Below are 26,133 nucleotides of genomic sequence, written 5' to 3'. Positions count from 1 at the left end.
CCAAGAATTAACACACTCCTCCAAATATCCCACCAAGGTCACACAAACTATCCACATATATCACCATTCTGTTACAAGAAGAGGTACAATCTCTACTACTCAAGCAATGGAATTGGTGCCACAGTCTCAATTAGGGACAGGCGTTTACTTCCTATATTTTCTAATTCCCCAAAAAACTGCACCCTTAGGCCAATATTATACCCCAGGTCCCTCATTCTTTGCATCCTGTCAGAACACGTTCACATGGTAACTTTACAGGATGTCATCCCACTACTACAAAAACAAGATTTCATGACCGCCTTAGACCTCAAAGATGCGTATTTTCATATACCCATCCATTCTGCACACAGAAAATATCTCAGGTTTGTCATTCAGGGAAAACACTACCAGCTCAAAGTGTTGCCCTTTGGAATAACAACAGCTCCAACGGTATTCACAAAGTGCTTAGCAGTTGTGGCAGCCTACCTAAGAAGACAACATATACATGTCTTTCCATATCTAGACGATTGGCTAATAAAATCAGTCATACACAATGCCAAAATCATACGCATTATGTAATACAAACCTTGCGCACACACTAGGGTTCTCAAACTACCAAAAATCACACCTTCAACCAGCACAAATACAACAGTATTTAGGTGCAATACTAAACACTCAGCAAGCTCTAGCGTATCCAAATACATAAAGGATACAAGCTTTCCAAAATATAATTACACAAATACAAACAAATCAACAATACACTGTCAGATTTGTCATGAAGATTTTAGGAATGATGGCATCATGTATTGCAATTTTGCCACAGGCAAAATTAAACATGCAGCCCTTAAAAACAGTGGCTTGCACAATAATGGTCACAGGCACACAGTCCACTTCAAGATCTAGTGTTGATAGACCGCCAAAGTACATGTCCCTTCAGTGGTGGAATTCCACAAATCTAAAAAAAAAAAAAGGGCAGCCATTTCAAGACCCCGTGTGCCTCACACCATAATCACAACAGATGCATCAATGATTGGTTGGGGAGCTCACCTAAACAATCACAACATTCAAGGGCACTGGGATGTAAAACACAAACAGCTACACATAAACCACTTGGAGATATTAGCTGTCTTTTTAGCACTCCAAGCCTTTCAACCTCTTCTCACACAGAAGAATGGTTTCATCAAAACAGACAACATGACGACCATGTATTATCTCAACAAACAGGGAGGGACACATTCATCCCAACTGTCCCTTCTAGCCCATAAAATTTGGTAACGGGCAATCCACAATCAAATTCATCTATTGGCACAATACATTCCAGGGATAGACAATCAGTTGGCAGATATCCTCAGCAGAAATACCCAACAAACTCACAAAGGGGAGGTTCATCCTCAAGTACTTCAAAAATACTTTTAAAAAATGGGGAACCCCAAACATAGACCTGTTCACAACAAGTGAAAACACAAAATGCCCAAACTTTACATCCAGACATCCACATCTCCTATCCAAGGGCAATCAACATGATACTCATAGCACCAACATGGGCACGTCAACCGCGGTACACATTATTAGATCTGTCGGTAGTACCACACTCCAAACTCCCATCCAGACCAGATCTGTTGACACAAAACAAAGGCCAAATCAGGCATCCAAATCCCAAGACACTCAATCTAGCAGTTTGGCTCCTGAGGTCACAGTTTGGATATTTACAACTCCCATCAGAATGTATGGAAGTTATTAAGCAAGGAAGAAAGCCCACTACTAGACAGTGCTATGCAAACAAATGGAAAAGGTTTGTATATTACTGTCAATCCAAAAATATAAACCCTCTTACAGCATCAATACAAGATATTGTATGTTATTTACTTCATTTACAAAAATCAAACTTGGCATTCTAGTCAATCAAAAAAATCATCTTACTGCAATTTTAGCATATTTACAAAATATACAACATAGCTCTTTATTTAGAGTTCCTGTCATTAAAGCTTTCATGGAAGGTTTAAAACTCATCATTCCACCCAGAACACCACCAGTTACTTCTTGAAATCTCAATATAGTAGTTGCACGACTTATGGGACTACCATTTGAGCCTATGCACTCATGCCAGATTCAATTTCTAACATGGAAAGTTGCCTTCCTTGTAGCTATTACTTCATTGCGAAGAGTTAGTGAAATACAAGCTTTCACTCTTGAAGAACCTTTTTTCCAAGTGCACAAACATAAAGTTGTACTTGGGACAAATCCCAAATATCTGCGAAAAGTAGTATCACATTTTCCAATGAACCAAATAGTGGAATTGCCAGTCTTCTTTCCACACTAGACTCGGTTGCAGAAAGAGCCCTTATCTTGATCTCAAAAGAGCTCTAATGTACTATATAGATAGAACAAAAGATTTTAGGAAAACAAAACAACTTTTTGTTGCTTTTCAGCAACTACATAAAGGCAATCCTATCTCAACAAGGATTAGCTAGATGGATTGTTAGATGCATACAAACATGTTACATTATGGCAAAAAGACAACTTTTGATAACACCTAGAGCACATTCTACTAGAAAGAAAGGTGCCTCTATGGCATTCTTAGGAAACATACCAATGGCTGATATATGTTAAGCTGCCACATGGTTTACTCCTCAAACAATTACAAAGCATTATTGTGTAGATGTATTATCAAGCAACAGTCAAATGTTGGCCAAGCTGTCTTTATAAAATTATTTCAAACAACTTCAACTCCTACAGGTTAGTCACCTCTATTTTTTTGGGATGATTAACTGCTTTGTAGTCTATGCGTAGCATGTGTATCTGCAGCTACACATGCCATTGAACAGAAAATGTCACTTTCCCAGTGTACATCTGTTCGTGGCATGTAGTGCTGCAGATTTCATGCACCCTCCCTCCTCCCCGAAAGCCTGTAGTCGTAAGTTTTATCATTTGTACATATATAGATACATTTACATTTGCATGGACATCTACGTTTTTAGTTACTACTTTAATACAATATTTATGTTATTACACTATCACTCCTACCTTCACCCTTTTGCGGGAAAACAATCTAACAATGGAGTCTATGCCCATGCGCAGTATGACCGAGAGGAGGAGTCATTTGATCCCGTGACTCCGAAAAGACTTCTCCGAAGAAAAACAGCTTGTAACACTCCGAGCCCAACACTAGATGACGGAATCATGCATAGCATGTGAATCTGCAGCACTACATGCCACGAACAGATGTACACTGGGTAAGTAACATATTATATATATATATATATATATATATATATATATATATATATATATATATATATATATATATATATATATTCGATGGCATGTGTAGCTGCAGATACACATGCTGTGCATTATCCTGCCATCTAGTGTTGGGCTCGGAGTGTTAAAAGTTGTTTTTCTTCGTAGAAGTCTTTTCGAGTCACGAGACCGAGGGATTCCTCTCTTTCGGCTCCATTGCGCATGGGCGTCGACTCATCTTTGTTTTTTTTTTTTCCACCATCGGGTTCGAACGTGTTCCTCTTCGCTCCGTATTTCGGTTCGGAAAAGATGGTTATCCATCGGAAAATTCAACGGTATTGTTTGCGCTCGGTACCGGGATAGTGCTAGCACATCGACACCGAAGAAAGAGCTCCGGCAGCCCTTCGGGGCTTCCACTCCTCGGCGGGGCCTGGTCGGCCTGACCGCGTCCATCTTCAAACCTCATGGACCGGACCCCCTTCCGCTTCTGCCCCAACTGCCATGCAAAGTATCCTTATACAGACCAACACTCGGTGTGTAATCTGAGTTTGTCCCCCGAACACAGAGGATACTTGCGAGGCCTGTCGGGCATTTCGATCCAAGAAAACACTGTGGGATCGAAGAGCTCGAAGACTTCAGATGGCGTTGACACCGGCCGGGCACACTGATGTCGAAGAAGAGGAGAGATTCTCCATTTGAGATTCGGACGAGTCCGAGCAGCCGAAGACGCAGCAAACCGTGAGTAAACCAGCCCCGGCAAAAACTCACTCGAAAATAATGAAGGCCAAGGGGACGCCACCGCCAACAGGCCATGGCTTAACCCGAAAACACGGTGACCAAACATCGGCACCGAAAAAGGCCTCACAGCAGCCGAAGACATCCAACTCCGGTCGAGATACCGGCTCCGAACAGACTCTGCACCGAGATACCGGCTCCGAACAGACTTGGCACCGAGACTTTGGCACCCCGAAAGTCAAAAAGGTTTCCTCAGAGCCAAAAAAGACTATCTAAACGATTTCGGTGCCGAAACATGCAGCATCGGAGCGAAACAAAGCTCCTATACAGAGGAACAAGGCCTTTCCACACAATTGCAAGATCACAGTTTTGAACAAGAACTGGGCATAGGAGAGCCAGACCATACCTAGAGGAGGCTCCATATACAAAGACACGGGGAAAATCAGAACTCTTCCTCCAATACAGATGAAGCGGAAGCTCGCATTCCAAGAGGCGGAAATGCAGCCAAAAGCGAAAGTGGCAAAAGAAAAAACACCACCACATTTTTCGCCACAACAATCGCCAGCACAGTCACCACATCTGTCCCCGGTAGCAACACCCCCAATGATGCAGTCACCAACACACAGGGATGAGCCAAGATGACCCGGATGCATGGGATTTGTATGATGCACCAGTCTCTGACAATAGTCCTGATTGCTACCCAGCAAGACCTTCACCTCCTGAGGACAGTACTGCTTACATGCAGGTGGTTTCCAGGGCAGCTACATTTCATAATGTAGCATTGCATGCAGAGCCCATAGAAGATGACTTCTTGTTCAACACCCTGTCATCTACGCACAGCCAATACCAAAGCTTGCCATTGCTGACAGGCATGTTAAAACACGCCAAACAGGTGTTTCAGGACCCAGTCAAAGGCAGAGCCATCACGCCTAGGGTGGAGAAGAAATATAAGCCTCCCCCTACTGACCCTGTGTACATCACCCAACAGTTAACACCTGATTCGGTGGTAGTAGAAGCAGCCCGGAAAAGGGCAAACTCACAAACTTCTGGAGATGCACCACCGCCCGACAAAGTCGGAAATTCAGTGCAGCAGGCAAGAGGGTGGCAGCACAGGCAGCCAATCAATGGCGAATTGCCAATTCTCAAGCTCTACTGGCAAGATACAACAGGTCACATTGGGATGAAATGCAACATCTCATTCAACACCTTCCCAAAGAGTTCCAGAAATGTGCCCAACAGGTTGTCGAGGATGGCCAAACTATCCAACAACCAAATAAGGTCGGCTACGGACTCAGCTGACACGGCGGTCAGGACAGTAAACCCGGCAGTTACCATTCGGAGACACGCGTGGCTCCGGACCTCCGGATTTAAGCCAGAAATCCAGCAGGCTGTGCTGAATATGCCTTTCAACGAACAACAATTGTTTGGGCCAGAGGTGGCTACAGCGATAGAAAAACTGAAGAAAGACACTGACACAGCCAAAGCCATGGGCGCGCTCTACTCCCCACAGAGCAGAGGCACTTTTAGGAAGCCGCACTTTAGAGGGGGGTTTCGGGCCCAAACCAAAGAGCCTTCCACCTCACAAGTCAGACCCACATATCAGGGCCAATATCAGAGAGGAGGTTTTCGAGGACAATATAGGGGTGGACAGTTCCCTAAAACAAGAGGGAAATTCCAGAGCCAAAAAACTCCACAAACTAAACAGTGACTTCAACGTCACAAACCCCCACCACACAACACCAGTGGGGGGGAGACTCGCAGATTATTACCACAACTGGGAACACATAACTACGGACGCGTGGGTCCTAGCCATTATCCAACATGGTTATTGCATAGAATTCCTACATTTGCCACCAGATGTACCTCCAAGAGCACACAACATGTCCAAACAACACTTAGATCTGTTACAGCTAGAAGTCCAAGCATTGTTACAAAAAGAAGCAATAGAACTAGTACCCAACCATCAAAAAGGAACAGGTGTGTACTCCGTGTTTCCTAATTCCAAAAAAGGACAAAACACTGAGACCCATATTAGACCTCAGAACACTAAATCTTTGCATCAAATCAGATCACTTTCACATGGTGACACTTCAAGACGTGATTCCCTTGCTCAAACAGGACTACATGTCAACATTAGATCTCAAAGATGCTTATTTCCACATACCCATACATCCTTCCCTCAGGAAATACTTGAGGTTTGTAATCCAAGGCGTGCATTACCAATTCAAAGTGTTACCGTTCGGCACAACCACAGCCCCAAGGGTGTTCACAAAATGCCTTGCAGTAGTAGCTGCTCACATCAGGAGGCAGCACATGCACGTATTCCCTTACTTTTGGTTAATAAAAACCAGCACTCGGCAACAGTGTCTTCTACACACAATACGTCATAGAAACCCTTCACAAACTAGGGTTCTCTATAACTACCAAAAATCACATCTACAACCGTGTCAAATACAACAATACTTAGGAGCAACAATCAACACACAAAAAGGGATTGCCACTCCAAGCCCACAAAGGGTACACGCCTTCCAAAATATAATACTAAACATGCACCCAAACCAACACTATCAAGTGAGGTTAGTAATGAAACTTCTAGGCATGATGTCTTCATGCATAGCCATTGTCCCAAACGCAAGACTACACATGCGTCCCTTACAACAATGCCTGTCAACACAATGGACACAAGCACAGGGTCAGCTTCAAGATCTAGTGTTGATAGACTGCCAAACACACTCCTCGCTTCGATGGTGGAATCTTATCAATTTAAACCAAGGGCGGCCATTCCAAGACCCAGTGCCTCAATACGTGATCACAACAGATGCTTCCATGATAGGGTGGGGAGCACACCTCAACCAGCACAGTATACAGGGACCATGGGACGTTCAACAAAGGCAACTGCATATAAATCATTTAGAGCTGTTAGCAGTGTTTCTAGCATTGAAAGCTTTTCAACCGCTAATAGCCCACAAACACATTCTTGTCAAAACGGACAACATGACAACAATGTATTACCTAAACAAACAGTGAGGGACACACTCATCACAACTGTGTCTCTTAGCACAAAAGATTTGGCATTGGGCGATTCACAATCACATTTGCTTAATAGCACAGTACATCCAAGGGATTCAAAACCAGTTAGCCAGCAATCTCAGTCGAGATCACCAACAAACACACAAATGGGAAATTCATCCCCAGATACTACAAACTTACTTTCGAAACTGGGGAACACCACAAATAGACCTATTTGCAGCAAAAGAAAACGCAAAATGCCAAAACTTTGCGTCCAGGCATCCACACCCTCAATCCAAGGGCAATGTGTTATGGATGAGTTGGTCAGGGATATTTGCTTACGCTTTTCCCCCCTCTCCCACTCCTTCCTTATCTAATAAACAAATTGAGTCAAAACAAACTCAAACTAATATTAATAGCACCAACCTGGGCCCGTCAGCCATGGTATACAACACTACTGGGCCTGTCGGTAGTACCTCCTATCAAACTACCAAACAGACCAGATCTGTTAACTCAACACAAACAACAGATCAGACACCCGAATCCAGCATCGCTCAATCTAGCAATCTGGCTCCTGAAGTCTTAGAATTTGGACATTTAGACCTTACACAAGAATGTATGGAGGTCATTAAACAAGCTAGAAAACCTACTACAAGACATTGTTATGCAAACAAATGGTAAAGATTTGTTTATTACTGCCATAATAATCAAATTCAACCACTACATGCTTCTGCAAAAAACATTGTAGGCTATTTATTACACTTACAAAAATCAAAACTAGCATTTTCTTCTATCAAAATACATCTCGCAGCAATATCTGCCTACCTGCAGATTACACAATCAACATCACTCTTTAGAATCCCAGTCATCAAAGCATTTATGGAGGGTTTAAAAAGAATCATACCCCCAAGAACACCACCAGTTCCCTCGTGGAACCTCAATATTGTATTAACACGACTCATGGGTCCACCATTTGAACCCATGCACTCTTGTGACATGCAATACTTAACCTGGAAAGTAGCCTTCCTAAGAGCTATCACATCCCTTAGAAGAGTAAGCGAAATACAAGCATTCACTATACAAGAACCCGTTATACAAATGCATAAACATAAAGTGGTTCTCTGTACAAATCCAAAGTTCTTACCAAAAGTTATCACCGTTCCACCTAAACCAAACAGTGGAACTCCCAGTCTTTTTTCCACAACCAGACTCAGTAGCCGAAAGAGCCTTACATACATTCGACATCAAAAGAGCACTAATGTATCACATTGATAGAACAAAACAATTTTGCAAGACAAAACAATTGTTTGTAGCCTTCCTAAAACCTCATGCAGAGGAAATCCTATATCCAAACAAGGCATTGCCAGATGGATAGTGAAATGTATTCAGACATGCTATATTAAAGCAAAAAGAGATCTGCCTATTACGCCAAAGGCGCACTCCCCTAGGAAGAAAGGCGCCACAATGGCCTTTCTAGGAAATATACCTATGACAGAAATCTGTAAGGCAGCCACATGGCCTACGCCTCATACATTCACAAAACATTACTGTGGAGATGTGTTAACAACACAAAAAGCCACAGTAGGGACAGGCTGTATTACGAACATTATTTCAGACAACTTCCACTCCTACAGGCTGAGCCACCGCTTTTGGGGAGATAACTGCTTACCAGTCTATGCACAGCATGTGTATCTGCAGCTACACATGCCATCAAACGGAAAATGTCACTTACCCAGTGTACATCTGTTCGTGGCATGAGATGCTACAGATTCACATGCGCCCTCCCGCCTCCCCAGGAGCCTGTAGCCGTTATAAGTTGATGAAACTTGTACATTTTGTAAATTTGTAAATATATACTATTTTTTTTAATACATATTATGTACATACATACTCACTCCATTGCATGGGCCCTTTTTTTTTTTTTTTTATATATACACAACTCCTACCTCACCCTCTGCGGGGAAAACCATCTAAGATGGAGTCGATGCCCATGCGCAATGGAGCCGAAAGGGAGGAGTCCCTCGGTCTCGTGACTCGAAAAGACTTCTTCGAAGAAAAACAACTTGTAACACTCCGAGCCCAACACTAGATGGCAGGATAATGCACAACTGGGTAAGTGACATTATTTATATATATATATATCCACGCCAAAAACAATTCAAAATCTGGCACTCCTTGCAAAACAATGGCCTTCATTTATTTCAAAAATCCATAAAACAGAACATAGGGCAACGCGTTTCAACCTTCACGGTCTTCTTCCTTGGCCCTTCTCCCTTGGCCAAGGAAGAAGACCGTGAAGGTTGAAACGCGTTGCCCTTTGTTCTGTTTTATGGATTTTTGAAATAAATGAAGGCCATTGTTTTGCAAGGAGTGCCAGATTTTGAATAGTTTTTGGCGTGGATTTGAAATTGGTCCTGTGCCCATTGACTGAGCACCAACCTCGATAGGCGAGCCCTGGAAGAAACACAGGATTCCCTCTATGATGAGATATATATATATATATATATATTATGTTCGGTGGCATGTGTAACTGCAGATTCACATGCTGTGCGCTGTTCCTGCCATCTAGTGTTGGGCTCTGAGTGTTACAAGTTTTCTTCGAAGAAGTCTTTTCGAGTCACTGGACCAAGTGACTCCTCCCTTTCGGCTCCATTGCGCATGGGCATCGACTCCATCTTAGATTGTTTTCTTTCCGCCATCGGGTTCGGACGTGTTCCTCTTTGCTCCGGTTAGTCGATTCGGAAAAATGCAGAAAATCGTCGGTATAGTTTCCGATCGCAAACCATCTTGCATCGACACCTCAGCACTGGCAAAACACACCTTTGGTTGCCCTTCGGGGCACCTGCGCCCAGCCTGGACCTGGTCGGCCCGACCGCAGGAAGCGCTGAAGCCTCGTGGACCGAACCCCGTTCTGATTCTGCCCTCAGTGCCACGCCAAGTATCCATACACGGATCAACATCGGGTCTGTAATCTGTTTGTCACCAGATCACCGAGAGGATACTTGTGAGGCCTGCCGGTCCTTCTGTTCCAAGAAGACCTTGAGGGATCGAAGGGTAAGACGACTACAAATGGTGTCAAAGTACTGCACACCTCGACGTCAAAGAAGGAGATGGCCGTCTCCATTCAAGGATCCGATTCGGACGAATCAGACGCAGACCGACCACCGACAGCAGGCCAACACGTGAGTACACCTGCCCAGAGCCAGTCCAAGACCAAACAAAAGGCCTTGGGGACGCCACTGACGGAAAGCCATGGCTCTACCCGGAAGAAATCGAGCAGTGACCAAGCAACACCTTCGGCACCGAAAAAGGCCACACCCGCATCGAAGTCTTCGGACTCAAGTCGAGACAGTCTCCGAAAAAGTTTGACATAGACTCGTCGAATCGAAACCCCGAAAGACTTTTGGAACTGAGGCCTACTATAACCATGGGCATTTCGGTACCGAAAAAAACTGCTTCGGGGACAAAAAAAGCCTAATATACTGAGAAACATGGACTTTCTAAACAGATGAAAGAAAGCCACAGATTTGAGGAGGAACTTCTACAGATCTAGGAATTTGATGAGAGACAAGCCAGGATACAGATCCACAAGGATACTGGAAAGATCCTCACAGCACCTCCCCTCAAATGTAAAAGGAAACTGGCTTTCCAAGGACGGTCGGACACTGACCAGCCAAAGGCTAAAGTGCCAAGAGAGCAATCTCGCCACGCCAGTTTTCCCCAGCACATTCTCCTCTGCATTCTCCTCCAAGAACTGTTTCCCCTCTTGCTATACCCACTGCACAGTCACCCACACACACTGTGCAGTCGCATTAAGACACAGACCCGTGGAATCTTTATGATGACCCTGTGCCGGACAATAGCCCGGAGCGCCATCCATCTAAACCCTCCATCTGAAGATAGCACCTCCTATACACAGGTTTTGGCTAGGGCTCCTGCTTTCCACAATGTAAGCATGCATACCGAACCACTAGAGGACGACTTTCTTTTTAATACCTTGTCCTCCACACATACATCTTACCAAAGTCTACCCATGCTCCCAGGCATGCTCAAACCTGCCCAGCAGATTTTTCAGGAGCCGGTTAAGGGAAGAGCCATAACGCCAAGGGTAGAAAAGAAATATAAACCACCACCTTCTGACCCGGTATTTATCACCCAGCAGCTGCCCCCAGATTCGATAGTGGTCAGTACGGCGAGGAAGAGGGCCAACTCGCAGTCATCTGGAGATGCACCCCCTCCAGATAAAGAGAGTAAAACGTTTGATGCGGCAGGAAAGAGGGTAACTTCACAAGCAGCCAATCAGTGGCGCATAGCGAACTCTCAGGCACTCTTCGCAAGATATGACAGAGCTCATTGGGATGAGATGAGCGACGACATTCAACATCTCCCCAAAGAATACCAAAAAAGAGCTCAGCAGATAGTAGAGGAGGGACAGGCAGTAACTAATAATCAAATAAGGTCTACAATAGATTCAGCTAATACTGCCGCAAGAACAATAAACACTGCAGTGACAATTAGACGCCATGCATGGCTTAGATCATCAGGTTTTAAACCGGAGATTCAACCGGCGGTCCTCAACATGCCATTCAACCAGCCGCCGGTATTTGGCACACAAGTGGACACAGCCATAGAAAAGATGAAAAAGGATACGGATACAGCCAAAGCGATGGGCGCGCTTTACTCATCCCAATACAGAGGGACATTTAGTAAACCGCAGTATAGGGGGTGGGTTCAGGCCACAGCCATCCGAACCATCCACCTCACAGACAAAGCCCTCATACCAATCACAGTATCAAAGAGGGGGGGTTTCGAGGGTCCTTCAGAGGGCAATTTCCCAAATCCAGGGGAACCTACAAAGCAAGCCACTAGGAACAAGCAGTGACTTTGCCATCACCTTCTCCCAACACACATCCCCTGTGGGAGGAAGATTGGAAATGTTCCACAATCAATGGTCAAACATAACAAAGGACACATGGGTACTATCAATTATCCAACATGGTTACTGCATAGAATTCACACATTTTCCTCCAGATATTCCCCCAAAAGCGCACAAACTATTGTTGCAACATCTAACAATGTTACAAACAGAGGTGCAGGCACTATTAACAAAACAAGCCACAGAACTAGTACCTCATCAACAAAAAGGAACAGGGGTCTATTCCCTGTACTTACTTATTCCCAAAAAGGACAAAACACTAAGGCCAATATTAGATCTCAGGACTCTCAACCTATACATCAAACCAGTAAACTTTCATATGGTGATACTACAAGATGTAGTCCCATTACTAAAACAGGGTGAATACATGTCAACACTGGATTTAAAAGATGCGTATTTTCACATACCCATCCATCCATCTCACAGAAAATACCTCAGGTTTGTTATACAAGCCAAACATTACCAATTCAAGGTATTACCCTTCGGGATAACAGCCCCCAGAGTATTTACAAAATGCCTTGCCGTAGTAGCAGCATACATAAGGAGACAATCCATGCATGTATTCCCATATCTCGACGATTGGCTAATAAAGGCCAACACTCAAGAGCAGTGTCAAGATCACACACTTTACGTAATAGATACCCTACACGCACTAGGGTTTTCAATAAATTACCAAAAATCACACTTACAACCATCCCAAATTCAGCAATACTTGGGAGCTACACTCATCACTCAAAAAGCGATTGCAAGTCCAAGCCCACAAAGGGTACAATCATTCCACACCATGGTACCAAAAATACAACCAAATCAGCATTACACAGTCAGATTTGTGATGAAACTCCTAGGCATGATGGCATCATGCATCGCAATTGTCCCAAATGCACGGTTACATATGCGGCCCTTACAGCAGTGCCTTGCAAAACAATGGTCGCAGGCACAGGGTCATCTCCAAGGTCTAGTGTTGATAGACCGCCAAACACACTATTCGCTTCTCACAACAGATGCATCAATGATTGGGTGGGGAGCACACCTCAACAATCACAGGCTAGCAGTCTTTCTAGCATTAAAAGCTTTTCAACCTCTTCTGGCTCATAAACACGTTCTTGTCAAAACAGACAATAGGACAACAATGTACTACTTAAACAGGGGGGAACACACTCATCACAACTTTGCCTCCTAGCACAAAAAATATGGCATTGGGCAATTCACAACAACATTCGCCTAATAGCTCAATACATCCCAGGGATTCACAATCAATTAGCAGACAATCTCAGTCGGGATCACCAGCAAACTCACGGGTGGGGAAATACATCCCCAGGTACTACAAAAACCCTTTTGCCAGTGGGGGACACCAGAGATAGATCTGTTTGCCACAAACCAAAACACAAGATGCCAAAACTTTGCGTCCAGGTACCCGCACCCTCAGTCCAAGGGCAATGCTCTATGGATCAACTGGTCAGGGATATTTCCTTACGCTTTTCCCCCCTCTCCCACTCATTACATTTCTAGTCAACAAACTGTGTCAAAACAAACTCAAACTAATACTTATAGCACCAACGTGGGCACGCCAACCGTGGTACACCACACTGTTGGACCTCTCAGTAGTACCTCACGTCAAGCTTCCAAACAGAGAAGATCTGTTAACGCAACACAAACAGCAGATCTGACACCCCAATCCAGCAATGCTCAATCTAGCAATCTGGCTCCTGAAGTCTTAGTTTGGCTATCTAAATCTTCCAAAAGAGTGTATAGAAGTCATTAACCAGGCAAGAAAACCTACCACCAGGCATTGTTATGCTAATAAATGGAAAAGATTTGTCTTCTACTGCCAAGCAAAACACATCACACCATTGGATGCGTCCATACAAGACATCATAGGTTATTTACTACACCTACAAAAAGCAAATCTAGCCTTTTCATCCATCAATATACACCTCACTGCAATTTCGGCTTATTTGCAAATTAAACACACAAAATCCCTATTTAGAATACCAGCCATTAAGTCCTTCATGGAAGGACAAAAACGGATCATACCTCCAAGAACTCCACCAGCACCCTCGTGGAATCTTAATATTGTACTTACATGACTCACGGGTCCACCTTTTGAACCCATGCATTCTTGTCAGATCCAATACTTAACTTAGAAAGTGGCATTTCTAGTAGCAATCCCCTCATTACGAAGAGTTAGTGAAATACAGGCTTTCACTATTGAGGAACCCTTTATACAGGTACAAAAACATAAAGTTGTTCTCCGCCCAAATCCAAAATTTCTACCAAAAGTCATTTAACCGTTTCATTTAAACCAAACAGTGGAACTCCCAGTCTTCTTCCCACAGCCAGACTCACTGGCAGAAAGAGCACTGCATACAGTAGATATAAAAAGAGCTCTAATGTACTATATAGACAAAACAAAACCATTTTGTAAAACTAAACAGTTGTTCGTCGTATTCCAGAAACCCCATACTGGTAACCCCATTTCCAAACTAGGCATAGCCAGATGGATAGTGAAATGTATACAAACTTGTTACCTAAAAGCTAAAAGAGAACTACTCATTACACCAAAGGCGCACTCCACTAGAAAGAAAGGAGCAACAATGGCCTTTCTAGGTAACATACCAATGACCGAGATTTGTAAGGCAGCCACTTGGTCCACGCCTCATACTTTTACCAAACACTACTCTGTAGATGTGTTAGTACAGCCTGTCCTACTGTGGCTTGTTGTGTTGCTAAGAACATTATTTCAAACAACTTCAACTCCTACAGGCTGACCACCTTGGGGAGGATTACTGCTTTGTAGTCTATGCACAGCACTCGACTCAAAGACTTCTTCGAAGAAAAACAACTTGTAACACTCCGAGCCTAACACTAGATGGCAGGAACAGTGCACAGCATGTGAATCTGCAGCAGAACATGCCACGAACAGATGTACACTGGGTAAGTGACATTATATTTATATATATATATCCGACTGGCAGGCTTGTCCCTCCCGCCCCCCCCCCCCCCCACCCCACCCAACAAACCATGGTTCGCCCTTTAAATGGCTAAGAGTATGCAAATGTGCAAATTATCTGGAAGCTTGGCCCGCACCGTCTACCTTAGTAGTATGCATATGTCCCTTTTGTCAGGATGATGGTCAGCTTCCCAAAGGATCCCCCAGTGCGTTTCGGGCCAATTTTGATGGCACATTTTTGATGCAGAGCAATATGAGGACATCTCCACAAAACCAAGAAGCACTTACTTCATACAGAAAAGAGGAACGACACTGGTTTGGTGGAGATTTACATCTTTGTTGTCTCGTTGGCCTCTTGATAGGAAGATTCATGTTATCACAGAATTCTAGAGAAACACGCAACAGGAATGATCATGTTGCCAAACCGAAAACAAGGTCACTTGTTATCCATTACACGGCTGTAGTGTGGAACACGTGCTGGACACTTACCCAAGAAGGCAGAAAGAACTCCACTTTGGTAGATATTTCATGCAAAGCTGTGGACTCTTGTTGGACAAAAGGGCAAGTGAGGTTTGTTAGTGACAGTCACTCTCACAGCTACTGACACACACACGCACACTCGCACACTCTCCCAAACCCCCTCAGACAATGACGCACCCAGTCGCAGACCTACTCAGTCACAGACCCTCACACACCCACTTGGACACCCATGCACCCACACGCAGAGACACTCACCCACTCTTTAACCCAGATACCCTCTTACACCTTCTCTCTCTCTCTCTCTCTTTCTTACCCAGTCTCACATTCACATAGACCCTCCCACACCCAAACAGACACACTCTCACCCAGAGACACCCTCTCACACTTATTCTCACACTCAAAGACCGGCCCAGAGGCCAGCTTCCACAACACACGGCCAAAGCGCAAGGTTGGGTGGTTACGGGGGATGGCCACAGGTCTGGCCGCAGGCCAGCACCTGCAGCCAGTTACCGACACAGGGTTGGGTGGTTAAAGGGGGTTGGCCACAGGCTGTGCATGGCAGTGGTTGGATTAACGTTTAGTAATCAAAATTACTTATGTAAAAAATTTTTTTTTTAAACATAGCAATTCACTGAAGAAAACAAAGGTTACAGGGACGTTATATGGAAGAAATAGAATGTTAAAAAATAGAAATTCACTTAAACAGTCATAGTTGGGTTCTGAATTTACTGTTATTAAAAACATCAACATTAGGCCGAAATTATTTTGTTGTGTTTCTTAAATATTCCAAATAATGGCTCCTGAAAATTATAGTAAGTACATACTGATGACATACAACCGAGTTTTCATGTATATTGATGTCTCAATGAAGGTAATAGTTGACAGAGAGCTACATTCAGCATCTTTAATTTAGTGCTACATATTGATTTTGTTGATCAAATGTTTTGTTTTCAGAAGTAAACCAGTCATTTCATTCTGTTTTTTACACTAGTTACAAATCAACCAGTCTGAGATTAAGGACTACCCAAGATTTGCACACAGAGGGATATTAATTGACACATCAAGGCACTATTTACCACTGCGAACTATATTTCTGACCCTGGTAAGTGACATTTAATGCATAACTCTTCAAACAGTTCCCCAGCTGAACTTGTATATGGCTTTAAGTGAAATATGTTTAGCAGTGAAAGCTGTAGAATGTGCTTAGTAGAGTATCTAGTTTGAATTAAAGAAAAACAAAAACTGAGAAACCACATTGGAGGAAAAGAAATCGTGGAAAAATAATTCTAAGTAGAGACCATTTTAAGGAAATGCAAGAAATTGAATTTTTTTTAAGGAACAGTCCAAAATTACAAGGAAATTGGATGGACTGTAGGACTGCTGTGATTTTTTTATTTTTTTTATTTTTTTTGATTAAGGGATGGGTAATGTTTAGGTTGAGGGTTTTTAGGGGTCAGGAATACTTTGAGTTTGGGCATAGAAAGAGGTTTTTACGGGTCAGATGGGAGGAGTATAGGGATGGTGAGGTGTTAGGGTTCACAGATGTGTGGAGTTTGAGGTTGGTGAGGTGGTTTTTGGTTTCAGTGATGCGTGGAGTGTAAGGGTGTTGAGAGGTTTTAGGGTTCATGGATGGGCAAAGTTTAGGACTGGTGAGGGTTTTAAATGTTAAACTATGGGTAGCGGCTGCGATGGTGAAGAGTTTTTAGAGTTCAAGATGGGGTGAAGTTAAGGATGGTGTGGAGTTTTAAGGATTCGGGGATGGGGGAATTTAGCTGTTGAAAAGTTTTTATTGATCGGGGATGAGTAGTTTAAGGTGATGAGGCGTTCTCATAGGCCATGGATGGGTGGTGTTTAAAGGCAGTGGGGATTTGTTTGGTGGTTCAGGTACGGGTGGAGTTTGGATTTGCTTAGGTGTTTTAAGGGGTATTGAATGGGTGGAGTTTATATGTAGAAAGGGGTTTTTAGGGTTTAGGAAGGGGTGGAGTTAGGGATAGTGAGTTTTAAAAAAAAAAATAATTTTTATGGTTCAGGGATGGTGGATAATTGTAGTAGAAAGCTTTTGGGCTGCATGGACGAGTGTAGTTTTGTGGTGATGAGTTTTAGGGGGCAGGGTTGATGGTGTTTAGTGGTTTTCAGGGGGTCAGCGATGGATGGTGTTTACTGGTAGTGATAGGTCAGCGAAATAAAAGTAATTTTTTGACCACGTAAAAGATATACATATGAAATACTGTCCCCAAAAGTAAAACACTAAAATACATATTTTCAACAAAACTGTTTCTGAAAGTAAGACCTGCCACCATTGCATTTACATTCAAAAGTCAATTTTGACCAAATAGACATTCTATGAATTGATTTCTATGAAAAGGTAAATTCCATTCATTCTGAAGATTTCCATTAAACTGTTTAGATTAAATGGTTTCTCAGTAATGGTATTCCATGAGCTAGTTTTTCTGTAAAATCACATAGAACTATTCAAAACGTTGTATTGCAGCTGGAAGCTCATCCTGTATGTTGTGAAATGCAGTCCCAAGAATCTTCACATGCACAGCAGTCACATTGGCTTTCTTTCTATTTAGTCAGGATGTGAATGTTTAACCCTGTATGATCAATTCGTAATACAAGCATTAGCTCAATATTACTGACAAGTGGATAGTCAGCTGGTGTAAACAAATTGTTCCAGCTAAGAATTTTCTCCACAGACCAATGTCGTACTGCAATTCATCAGAGACAAGGCCTAGACCGTAACATTTGTGCCTTCAGAGCTTATTTAACCATTCAGACGCACAGCTGCCTGCTTTCAAACTTGTAATGGAACTTGTAATACGGCAGGCAGGATATCTGTCACGTTTGTGACGGAGTATCCCATCCGCCAGGACCTTAGTATGGACTTTTAACTCTGGCCTGATGAAGGTCATGTTTACGGATTAAATTCTCTTAGCACAGATTTTTTCCTGAGCTTTTCTCTTCATAGGAGGATCATTGGTGATTCTTCCAAAGTCAGAGTGGTCTTTGTAAGGCTCAGTGGAAATAGAATTATGGTTTCTTTAAATTTAAGTCAATGAAGATTCCTGGATATTAAAGCTTAATATTGAATGAAAGGACTGATGAATAGAAAATGGATGGTTAATTGGGGGATAATGAATGTAGAAAGGATTTGTGGTGAATTGTCAACAAGGGATTAAGAGTGTGCATGTAAGGAGGGTACAGTGTATAGAAATAGTTTGTGTGTATTAAAGGCTCAATGCCAATTGACTCTGGTCAAAAACTCACCCCTTTTCTATAAAGAGTCCTGAATGTGATGTATTTTTCAATTGGCAACATAAAAATGTATCCACTGTTTAAGAAAAAAAAAAAAAGTGTATCCTTGCTGCAGGTAATTAACTTACATTTAAGGCATCATGGGAGGATTGGCTACCCTAAATTGTGCTGCGCTTAGATGTAAGCAACCTTTATTTTGGGCCTTCCATTTAAACACATTCCAAGTGACTCTTAACATTCAAATTTATGACTTCATCCTTTGCCTTTGGAGGACGAGGGCTTTCTTCTGACCGCTCTTAACACCTGCTGGTCTCCTCACCTCCTCAGTCTCCTGCTGCACTGGAATGTTGTCCTAGTCTGCAATTGAACCTGAAAATGATGGATTAATCAAAAACATCCAAATCCTGCCCCAGATCTTCATTTAGCAAAGCTGATGATATCCATGCACTGAGCTGTGGAGAGGCTCACATTTTCTGGCCAAAGGACACTGATGAATTAGTGGATATGACAGAAGAGCAGATGTGAAACGCCCCACAGAGTGTTTTTATTGGCTTTCTGACAAAATAACGTTTATTATTCAGCAAAGATGTAAATCTCTATTTTGCTGTAGGACTCTGAGTTGTATTGTACATGCTTAAGTGAGCAACAGCTGAGCTCAGTCATGAGGATTACAAGGCAGTTGGACTTTAAGTTAACCGGTTACATGAGGAGACTTGTTGGGAGAGCTGTTATGCCAACTATACTAAGTCTTGGTTACATGGACTGGAATTTTTGTGATACACTGTCAGAAAATATCCAGTTTTGTCCTTCAGGCGAACAAAATAAGATGCCTCAAGTTTGTCTTTTGAGCTGACTTTTTACATTTTGTATAAGTCTTGTTATATCTGACTGGTGTGAGACAATGTCTCCTGTTGTTGGTGTTTGTATTTTCATCTTAATTATAGTTTCTACATTTATTTTTATTAGTACCCTTTTTTCTGGCTTGGCAATTAGTGTCTATCTTACAGGTATCAAAATATAACCGGCGTTACATAATATTGCAATAAAGATTCTTTGATAAGAGGAGTTTCAGGAGGAGCGCTGCTATCTAATTTTGGTGTTGAGTTCTATAAGCTAGGTGATTTCGATACCCAGCTGAAAGCCACCTGACAGCAGTGAAAATCCTGCTTGTAATGGCAGGAAAGTAGTGCCATGTCAGAAGTTCCTTAGAAAGATAGCTGTGTGTGGAAACAGGTTTCAAGTATACATTGTCCTTATTTTGTTGACGTTTACGCTGTTCTTATACTGTGCTTAGCCTAAACTCACTGCAGGATTAATGGCTACCTGAGTCTTTCATCTTGAAAGAGGATATCTAGGAGAAGTAGAATTACTACAGTGTTTTAATTTTGGCCTTCTAGTACCTATTGACCATAAGTGAAAATGTGTACATCATACCCAGCTGTAGATAAGATGTAACTGCACACACACTTATAGATATGCAGTGGAAGGAGTCAGCCTCCATTGTGCTAAATTTTTAATAGAACCTAATTATATATTGTTTAAACATGTGGTGAAACCTTTCTTGAGGGAATACCTCATGCCTCATGTTTCCTTTCTTTCAGGATGCAATGTCTTTCAACAAGTTTAATGTGTTGCACTGGCACATCGTAGATGACCAATCCTTCCCGTATCAAAGTGTGACTTTTCCTGAGTTAAGTGATATGGTGAGTAAATTGAGTATTTTTAATCCCAAGGATGTGCACATTCCATCTTTGTAAATTGAAGGGAACCTATCTACTTCAAAAAGTGGATCTATTACCAGTCCCAATTTACATAACATTGCAGGAAAAACGTTGTTTTCTTTGCGTTTGTTAGTAGCAAATATTAATTGTTCCCATGCCTACCTTTCCTAGTCTGTAGAACAATACTGACATTTCTGGTCATTGATCTACTGTTTGTTTCCTCACGATTCCACACATATGTAGCAATTAAGGTTGCATGCTTCAAAATTACAGCTTTCTACTTTTAAGAAAAAAATATCACGTTAACAAAGTGGCAAGCCAGTCCTTTAAAACGTAGATAAGTAATATTTAGGACTCTCCTTTTCCTTTGTTCTCTTTCTAAGTTTAATTTTTCTATTGATTTATTGCATTTTATTAAATTGTGTGTTTTGTATTCTTTTAGTTGGTACAGCACGTGATACAGAAGTTTTGCGCCCAGGTTACATGAAATGGTTCCTTGGACATTTTGTATGCTTAGAAATGGAAGCTTTTGTAGGGGGTTGGTTGGAGGGTTACAAAAATGTGTTGCTAATATTTTTGTCGTTGAGTTTTGCTCATTAAAACCGGAGCACCTTTTGGATCTTTCAGTTAATGTCTTGCTTGGCTGTTTCTTCTTTTCGGATGTCAGAGAGTTGGTTGCCCTTGCTTATCTATTTCTTTATAAACTTGATCTTCAATTTTGATTGAGAATATTGCAAAGGATTTTTTTTGTCTTTTGTGGCTGTTTCCTCTTATCTGGTCCTCTCGAGAATAAATATGAAAGGTGTCAAAATTGTTCCCTAAGTGCACAAGTGGTTCTGCGGCTACTGTGAGGAGTCACCGTTTCCATGAGCATCCAAGGAAGAAATTTAGCAGGCCATCACTGCATCCATTCTTGACAGTATTCAAATCTAGGGCCAATAGCGGAGTCTTGTGAGATAGTTTGTGAAGCCTTGTTTGTATATACCAAAATATAACCTTGTTAAAAGCAGCACCCAGCATTGCTTTGTGATTTACTTTGAACAAGGCATTTTAATATTAGCATTCAATTTCACTTTTTATTAGCATACGGCCAGAACGTGGCCCATATGTGATTAAAATGATTAATTCGGGGGATGGGACCCAAGTTATGCTAAATCAAAACAATCAGGAAGCTAGTTAAGTAATCATAATTATGAGGAAACCCATCACAAATATTAACACTGAGTAACCTTTCTGTACTTAGAAATCACACAGTGAAACTAACATACCAGAGGAGGAGCAATAGGAAAGGAAACCCCTAAACAGATGGCTTTCAATGGAAGAGTTATTATAATAACACGTGGGCTGCAATAATTTTCAGTCGTACATTTAAATAGATGAGCTGATTTTATCACATGTAATAGGTCTTGTTTTACGGGTTAGTCACTGGTAAACCACCTACGTGAATTTTCTACAACTCAGTTTTTTTAAATTACATTTGTATGAATTTTTCTCCATGCAGTTAGTTAGGCGATACGTTAGAAGCATAAACAATCCATTAATGTAGAGCTCCAGCTGTGAGTTGCTGGTATCAGAAGGGTGCCTGAAAGATGGTGTAGGTTGGGTTATCTAGTTATCATAACAAAAGTGACTGAACATGTAGGCAATTTATAAATGGAACTAGCTGGAAACCTTGCTGACTGATCATTTTGAGCAGCATCTAACAGATATTTTGTAATGAGAGAAACAAAGGAAATAAGTTCCTGGGTTATAAGCCACAAGTGATGCTGAAGGTAATCTAAACAAATTAAGGACATATATTGACCTGTGTATGCTATAAAGAAATTAAATAGGTGAATATCCTTAAAACTTACTATAGGTCATTTAGTGACGAACATGCATTTGATGACAAAGCCACTTACGATTACATTAGTAAAATAGAGTTGTTACAGCTTGTTCTTGCAACATGCAACTATTGAGAGGTCTACATTATTCTTGAATGTTTAGGTGCCATGCCATATCCATGTAATAATGCACCAGTTTCCGGGGGCTATGCAATCCTGTTTTCATAAAACCTTCACAAATAATTGGTCTTACTTCTAGCAACAATATAGATTGATTTCTGCAGTGGATAGCTTAATCCAATATCACCTGATTCGTGCATGTAGGTACATTATGAACTGGTGTGCCATATGATCATTTAGCGAGATTGCATATTTTGGGCTTTTTGACCCCTTAGGGCAAGGAAAAGGCAGCAAGGCTAAAATACAGCTGTGGTTAAGCCGGAAGCTGCACTTGGAGAGCCAAAGAGGTCCCACATATATGCCCCCTTCTGGCCATGGTATCGACTGCTCATAATTCTTAAAATATTCCAGCACACTCTGTAGTACCTTCTTTATATTGCTTTGTGTTGTACACCACCCAACCTATCCCAACCCTCTACCTCTCCCAGAGAATGTGCCTTCACTTGAAATGTGCATGGCAGGATGCAGGTTCAAGCTTTTTGGAGCCTTGCCACATAACCTCCATCCCTACATCTGAAGCCATAACCCTTGCGCAAGTAGGCAGTTAAATAGGTCTGAAATGCCATCTTGTAAACATTTGTCTTTGGAACCAGCCATTCTAGGAATGTTAGATCACCTGCATCAGAGGCCCAGTTTATATACCCTAAAATGCTTTTGAAGTGGGGGGGGAGGGGGAACTTCAAAGAGTGGTTTTGAAGTGCACAAGTTCCCCATTCATCCCAGTCCTGTCTGCCAGGGTCCCAGTGGAAGGAGGGTGTTTATCTGACCTGTGTATGAGGGCAGGCCACTTGCCTTTGAAATGTAAGTGTCAGGCCCTTCACCATTCCAGCCCAGGAAGACACATTTATTATGCAGATGTGACAGTGTGTCCTGTGTTTGTGGTTGTGTGGGTGAAATGCACAAGGGAGCTGTCAACCGGCACATACCATACGTGGATTGGAGACAGGCTGTAAGGCACAGATGGATTTAAGTGCCGAGAAATGCTTACTTGCTAAAAGTGGCATTTCTAAAACAGTAATATAAAATCTAACCTCACCAGTAAGCAGGATTTTCTGTTACTATTCAGGCCACACTAAAGCTTGGCTGGTACTTTTAAATGTCATGTCGAAGTGGCAGTGAAACTGCACACACAGGCCTTGCAGTGGCAGGCCTGCGACATGGTTAAGGGGGTTATTTATGTGGGTTCACAATTAGTGCTTCAGGTCCACTAGTAGCTTTTAATTTACAGGCCCTGTGCACATATAATGCACTTTACTAGGGACTTAAAAGTCAATAAATAGGCCAATTGGGGATGAACCAATTTTAACATGTTCTAAGGGAGAGAACATCTGCACTTTAGCACTGGTCAGCAGTGGTAAAGTACACTGAGTCCAAAAACAGCATCAGAAAAGTGGAGGGAGGTGGGCAAAATGTTGGGGATGACTGCCCTAAGGCTGTCTGGTCTAACAGAGCTCATATGCTTCCTAAAGGAAAGTTCATTGCAGTGCAATTGGGTGTCATCACAGAGTGAGCTGGATGCATAAGTATGTAGTATACAAATAGCGTTTGGCAGAAAGGAGGGAAAGATTGGAAGAGTTCGAGAAAGAAGTTTTGAGAGAGCTTTAATTGGAGCCTTTGGCATTTTCTGTGTCCATCCACAGAGGCTCAGTGACCCCTAAATTACAAAATGATCCTTGGCCTTCATAATAGAGGAGGTAATCATAATGTATAGTCTGAGAGCTTGATCCAGAATTTCAAGGTTAGCTTATAAATCCTTAATACATTTTACAGAAGTAAACTCGTTTTTGAAAAGATTTCTACTATAAGTTTTTTTTTTTTTTTTTTTTTTTTTTTTTTTTTTTTTTATGGTATTTTGATATGGTACACACTGTCAGTCCTAACAAAAGGGATTGAAAACGTTTGTTCAGGAAAAAATATAAACTTTCTCAGTAGGAACAAGACCAGTGTATGGTAACTTCTGCAAATTTTAATTCACATGTTACTAGGTGTGCATTATGGAACAATATTGCAGTTTGTGCCAGTTCAAGACAATCTGAAGACAAAATCAAATAAACTATATACATAAATAGTAATTCTGGGAGGTGAGGAAGTATGAAGCGAAAAGTAGATTTGTCGAGTGGCAAGTTATTGGTTTTCATGAGCCAGAGGCCTCTGAGTAATTCATCTACTATGTTGCTTGCTGAGTGTGACAGGCTACATTTTAGAAACGTAAATGCGTCTGTGATTCAGTGAAAGGTTGAACTTGTATCAAGACATTTTGTGAATGCAGAAGCCATGTCCAGAGACCATACGAGGTGCTTCAAATATTTATGCAGGGCTTGTATCATCTCTGGGTTCCTCCTTCACATAAAGCAGCATTTCATCAATATCCTTGGATAACCATCACTTTCTCTGGCCTCTACCGTCCTCTTTACACAGGCTGGGCCCGGCTCTCTGCTTCAGCCCACCCGTGAGAGGTGACCAGCAGTAAATGTGAAGAGTGGCTTTCCATTTCATTATTACTGGCCTCCTGACCAGCTTTTTGTTTTGTTCCTTTCTGCTGAGTACTTCAAATAGTAAATTCCTCACCTTTAGAATAATCCCAAGGGGCCAAACTTAATTCAGTTATTTATTCTTTATGGCAGTGTTCCCAGGCACCGTTGTGTGATGTCCTGCACCTCCACCTTGGCTATACACTTTCACACAAGTGACGGGGCGCAGCTGTAAAGAACACTATTCTTGTTGGTCTACTGATAATTCCAGACTTTTCCAGTGTGCATGAGAGCGATTTAGCCCCTAAAAACAACAGGATTCAAGCTGTCACCATTGTAGGAGGTATATGGTGGTCATGGATATGCAAGAGGTGTTCCTTTGATTACTGTGGTGAGGGCAGAGCTCTGAATTTGTGTGAGAAGTGCACCCTAAGCACATCTGAGGCTGGGAGGCAAAGCTGTATAAAGGCGAGTAAAAGAAGTTGTCTCTACCTTCACAGTCCTCCTACTGCTCCGAGTCACAATCCTGGTCTCGGTCCTTGGCTAAGGCCATTCCAGCGACCACTCCAGTTCTCGCTCAAAATCCTCTGGTATGTCTAAGTCCACACCCTTACCCAAAAACAAGCATTGGAAAGTAAAGCGTTACTAGACCCCATCTCACCATTCTGGCTCCAAAGAAATGGCATAAAGGTTTTGATAAATCAGTCGCACTCCATCAAGGTCCTCAACCATGGAGCCGGTCCCTCAGTTGATTCCCAATGTGCCTAGAGTTTCCTGGGCTTTTGTTGTAATTGCAGGAGAACAAGGTATGCAAAGAGGCCATGCTGCAAAGTTTCATTGCCCTTCTGGCTCCCTCTGGAGTGCCTCTGGGTCCCATAGAAAAGCAGGGAGTTCCATTCAGGTTACCGCCCGCAGGTCCCTCCCTGGTGCCATCTTACTCCTTGGGACCTGTTACATGGCCTGTACCAACTCCATTATAGTGTTCTTCTCTGGCCTTGTGATCCATGTCTCTTTCCAACGTCAAAAAGCCACCGAAGGATGGTTAAAGTCGTCTGCCCGTGTTGGACCCTGACCAACATCAAATCGACCTGTCTCATTACAAGCGTGCAAGCCGGTATGCATCTATTCCTGTACTACTGCAGCATAGAAGCTATAAACATTTTGTTCGATGGCATGTGCGGCTGTAGATACACATGTTGTGCATAAACTCACCATCTAGTGTTTGGTTCGGAGTGGTACAACTTATTTTTCTTCAGAGAAGCTTTTCGAGTCGCAGGATAGAGTGAATCCTCTCAATAAGACTGCGCATGGGCATGGAGTCCTTTGTTAGATCGTTTTTCTCTCTGCCCTC

General features: G+C 42.3%; 1 protein-coding gene across 3 annotated transcripts in view; it reads left to right on the top strand.

Annotated features, from left to right (window-relative positions):
- HEXB (hexosaminidase subunit beta) overlaps window positions 1–26,133 on the top strand; it is a 244,837-nt gene that overhangs the window by 53,975 nt on the left and 164,729 nt on the right. For all 3 annotated transcript variants that reach the window (XM_069223910.1, XM_069223901.1, XM_069223892.1), the window contains exons 5-6: window positions 16,321–16,431; window positions 20,189–20,290. In XM_069223910.1, coding sequence (XP_069080011.1) covers window positions 16,321–16,431; window positions 20,189–20,290 — 213 coding nt within the window. The remainder of the gene's footprint in view (window positions 1–16,320; window positions 16,432–20,188; window positions 20,291–26,133) is intronic.

Source organism: Pleurodeles waltl, chromosome 1_1, assembly GCF_031143425.1.
Source record: "Pleurodeles waltl isolate 20211129_DDA chromosome 1_1, aPleWal1.hap1.20221129, whole genome shotgun sequence".
NCBI lineage: Eukaryota > Metazoa > Chordata > Amphibia > Caudata > Salamandridae > Pleurodeles > Pleurodeles waltl.
Note: the sequence above shows the minus strand (reverse complement) of the source record. Positions and strands in the feature narration are given on the sequence as shown.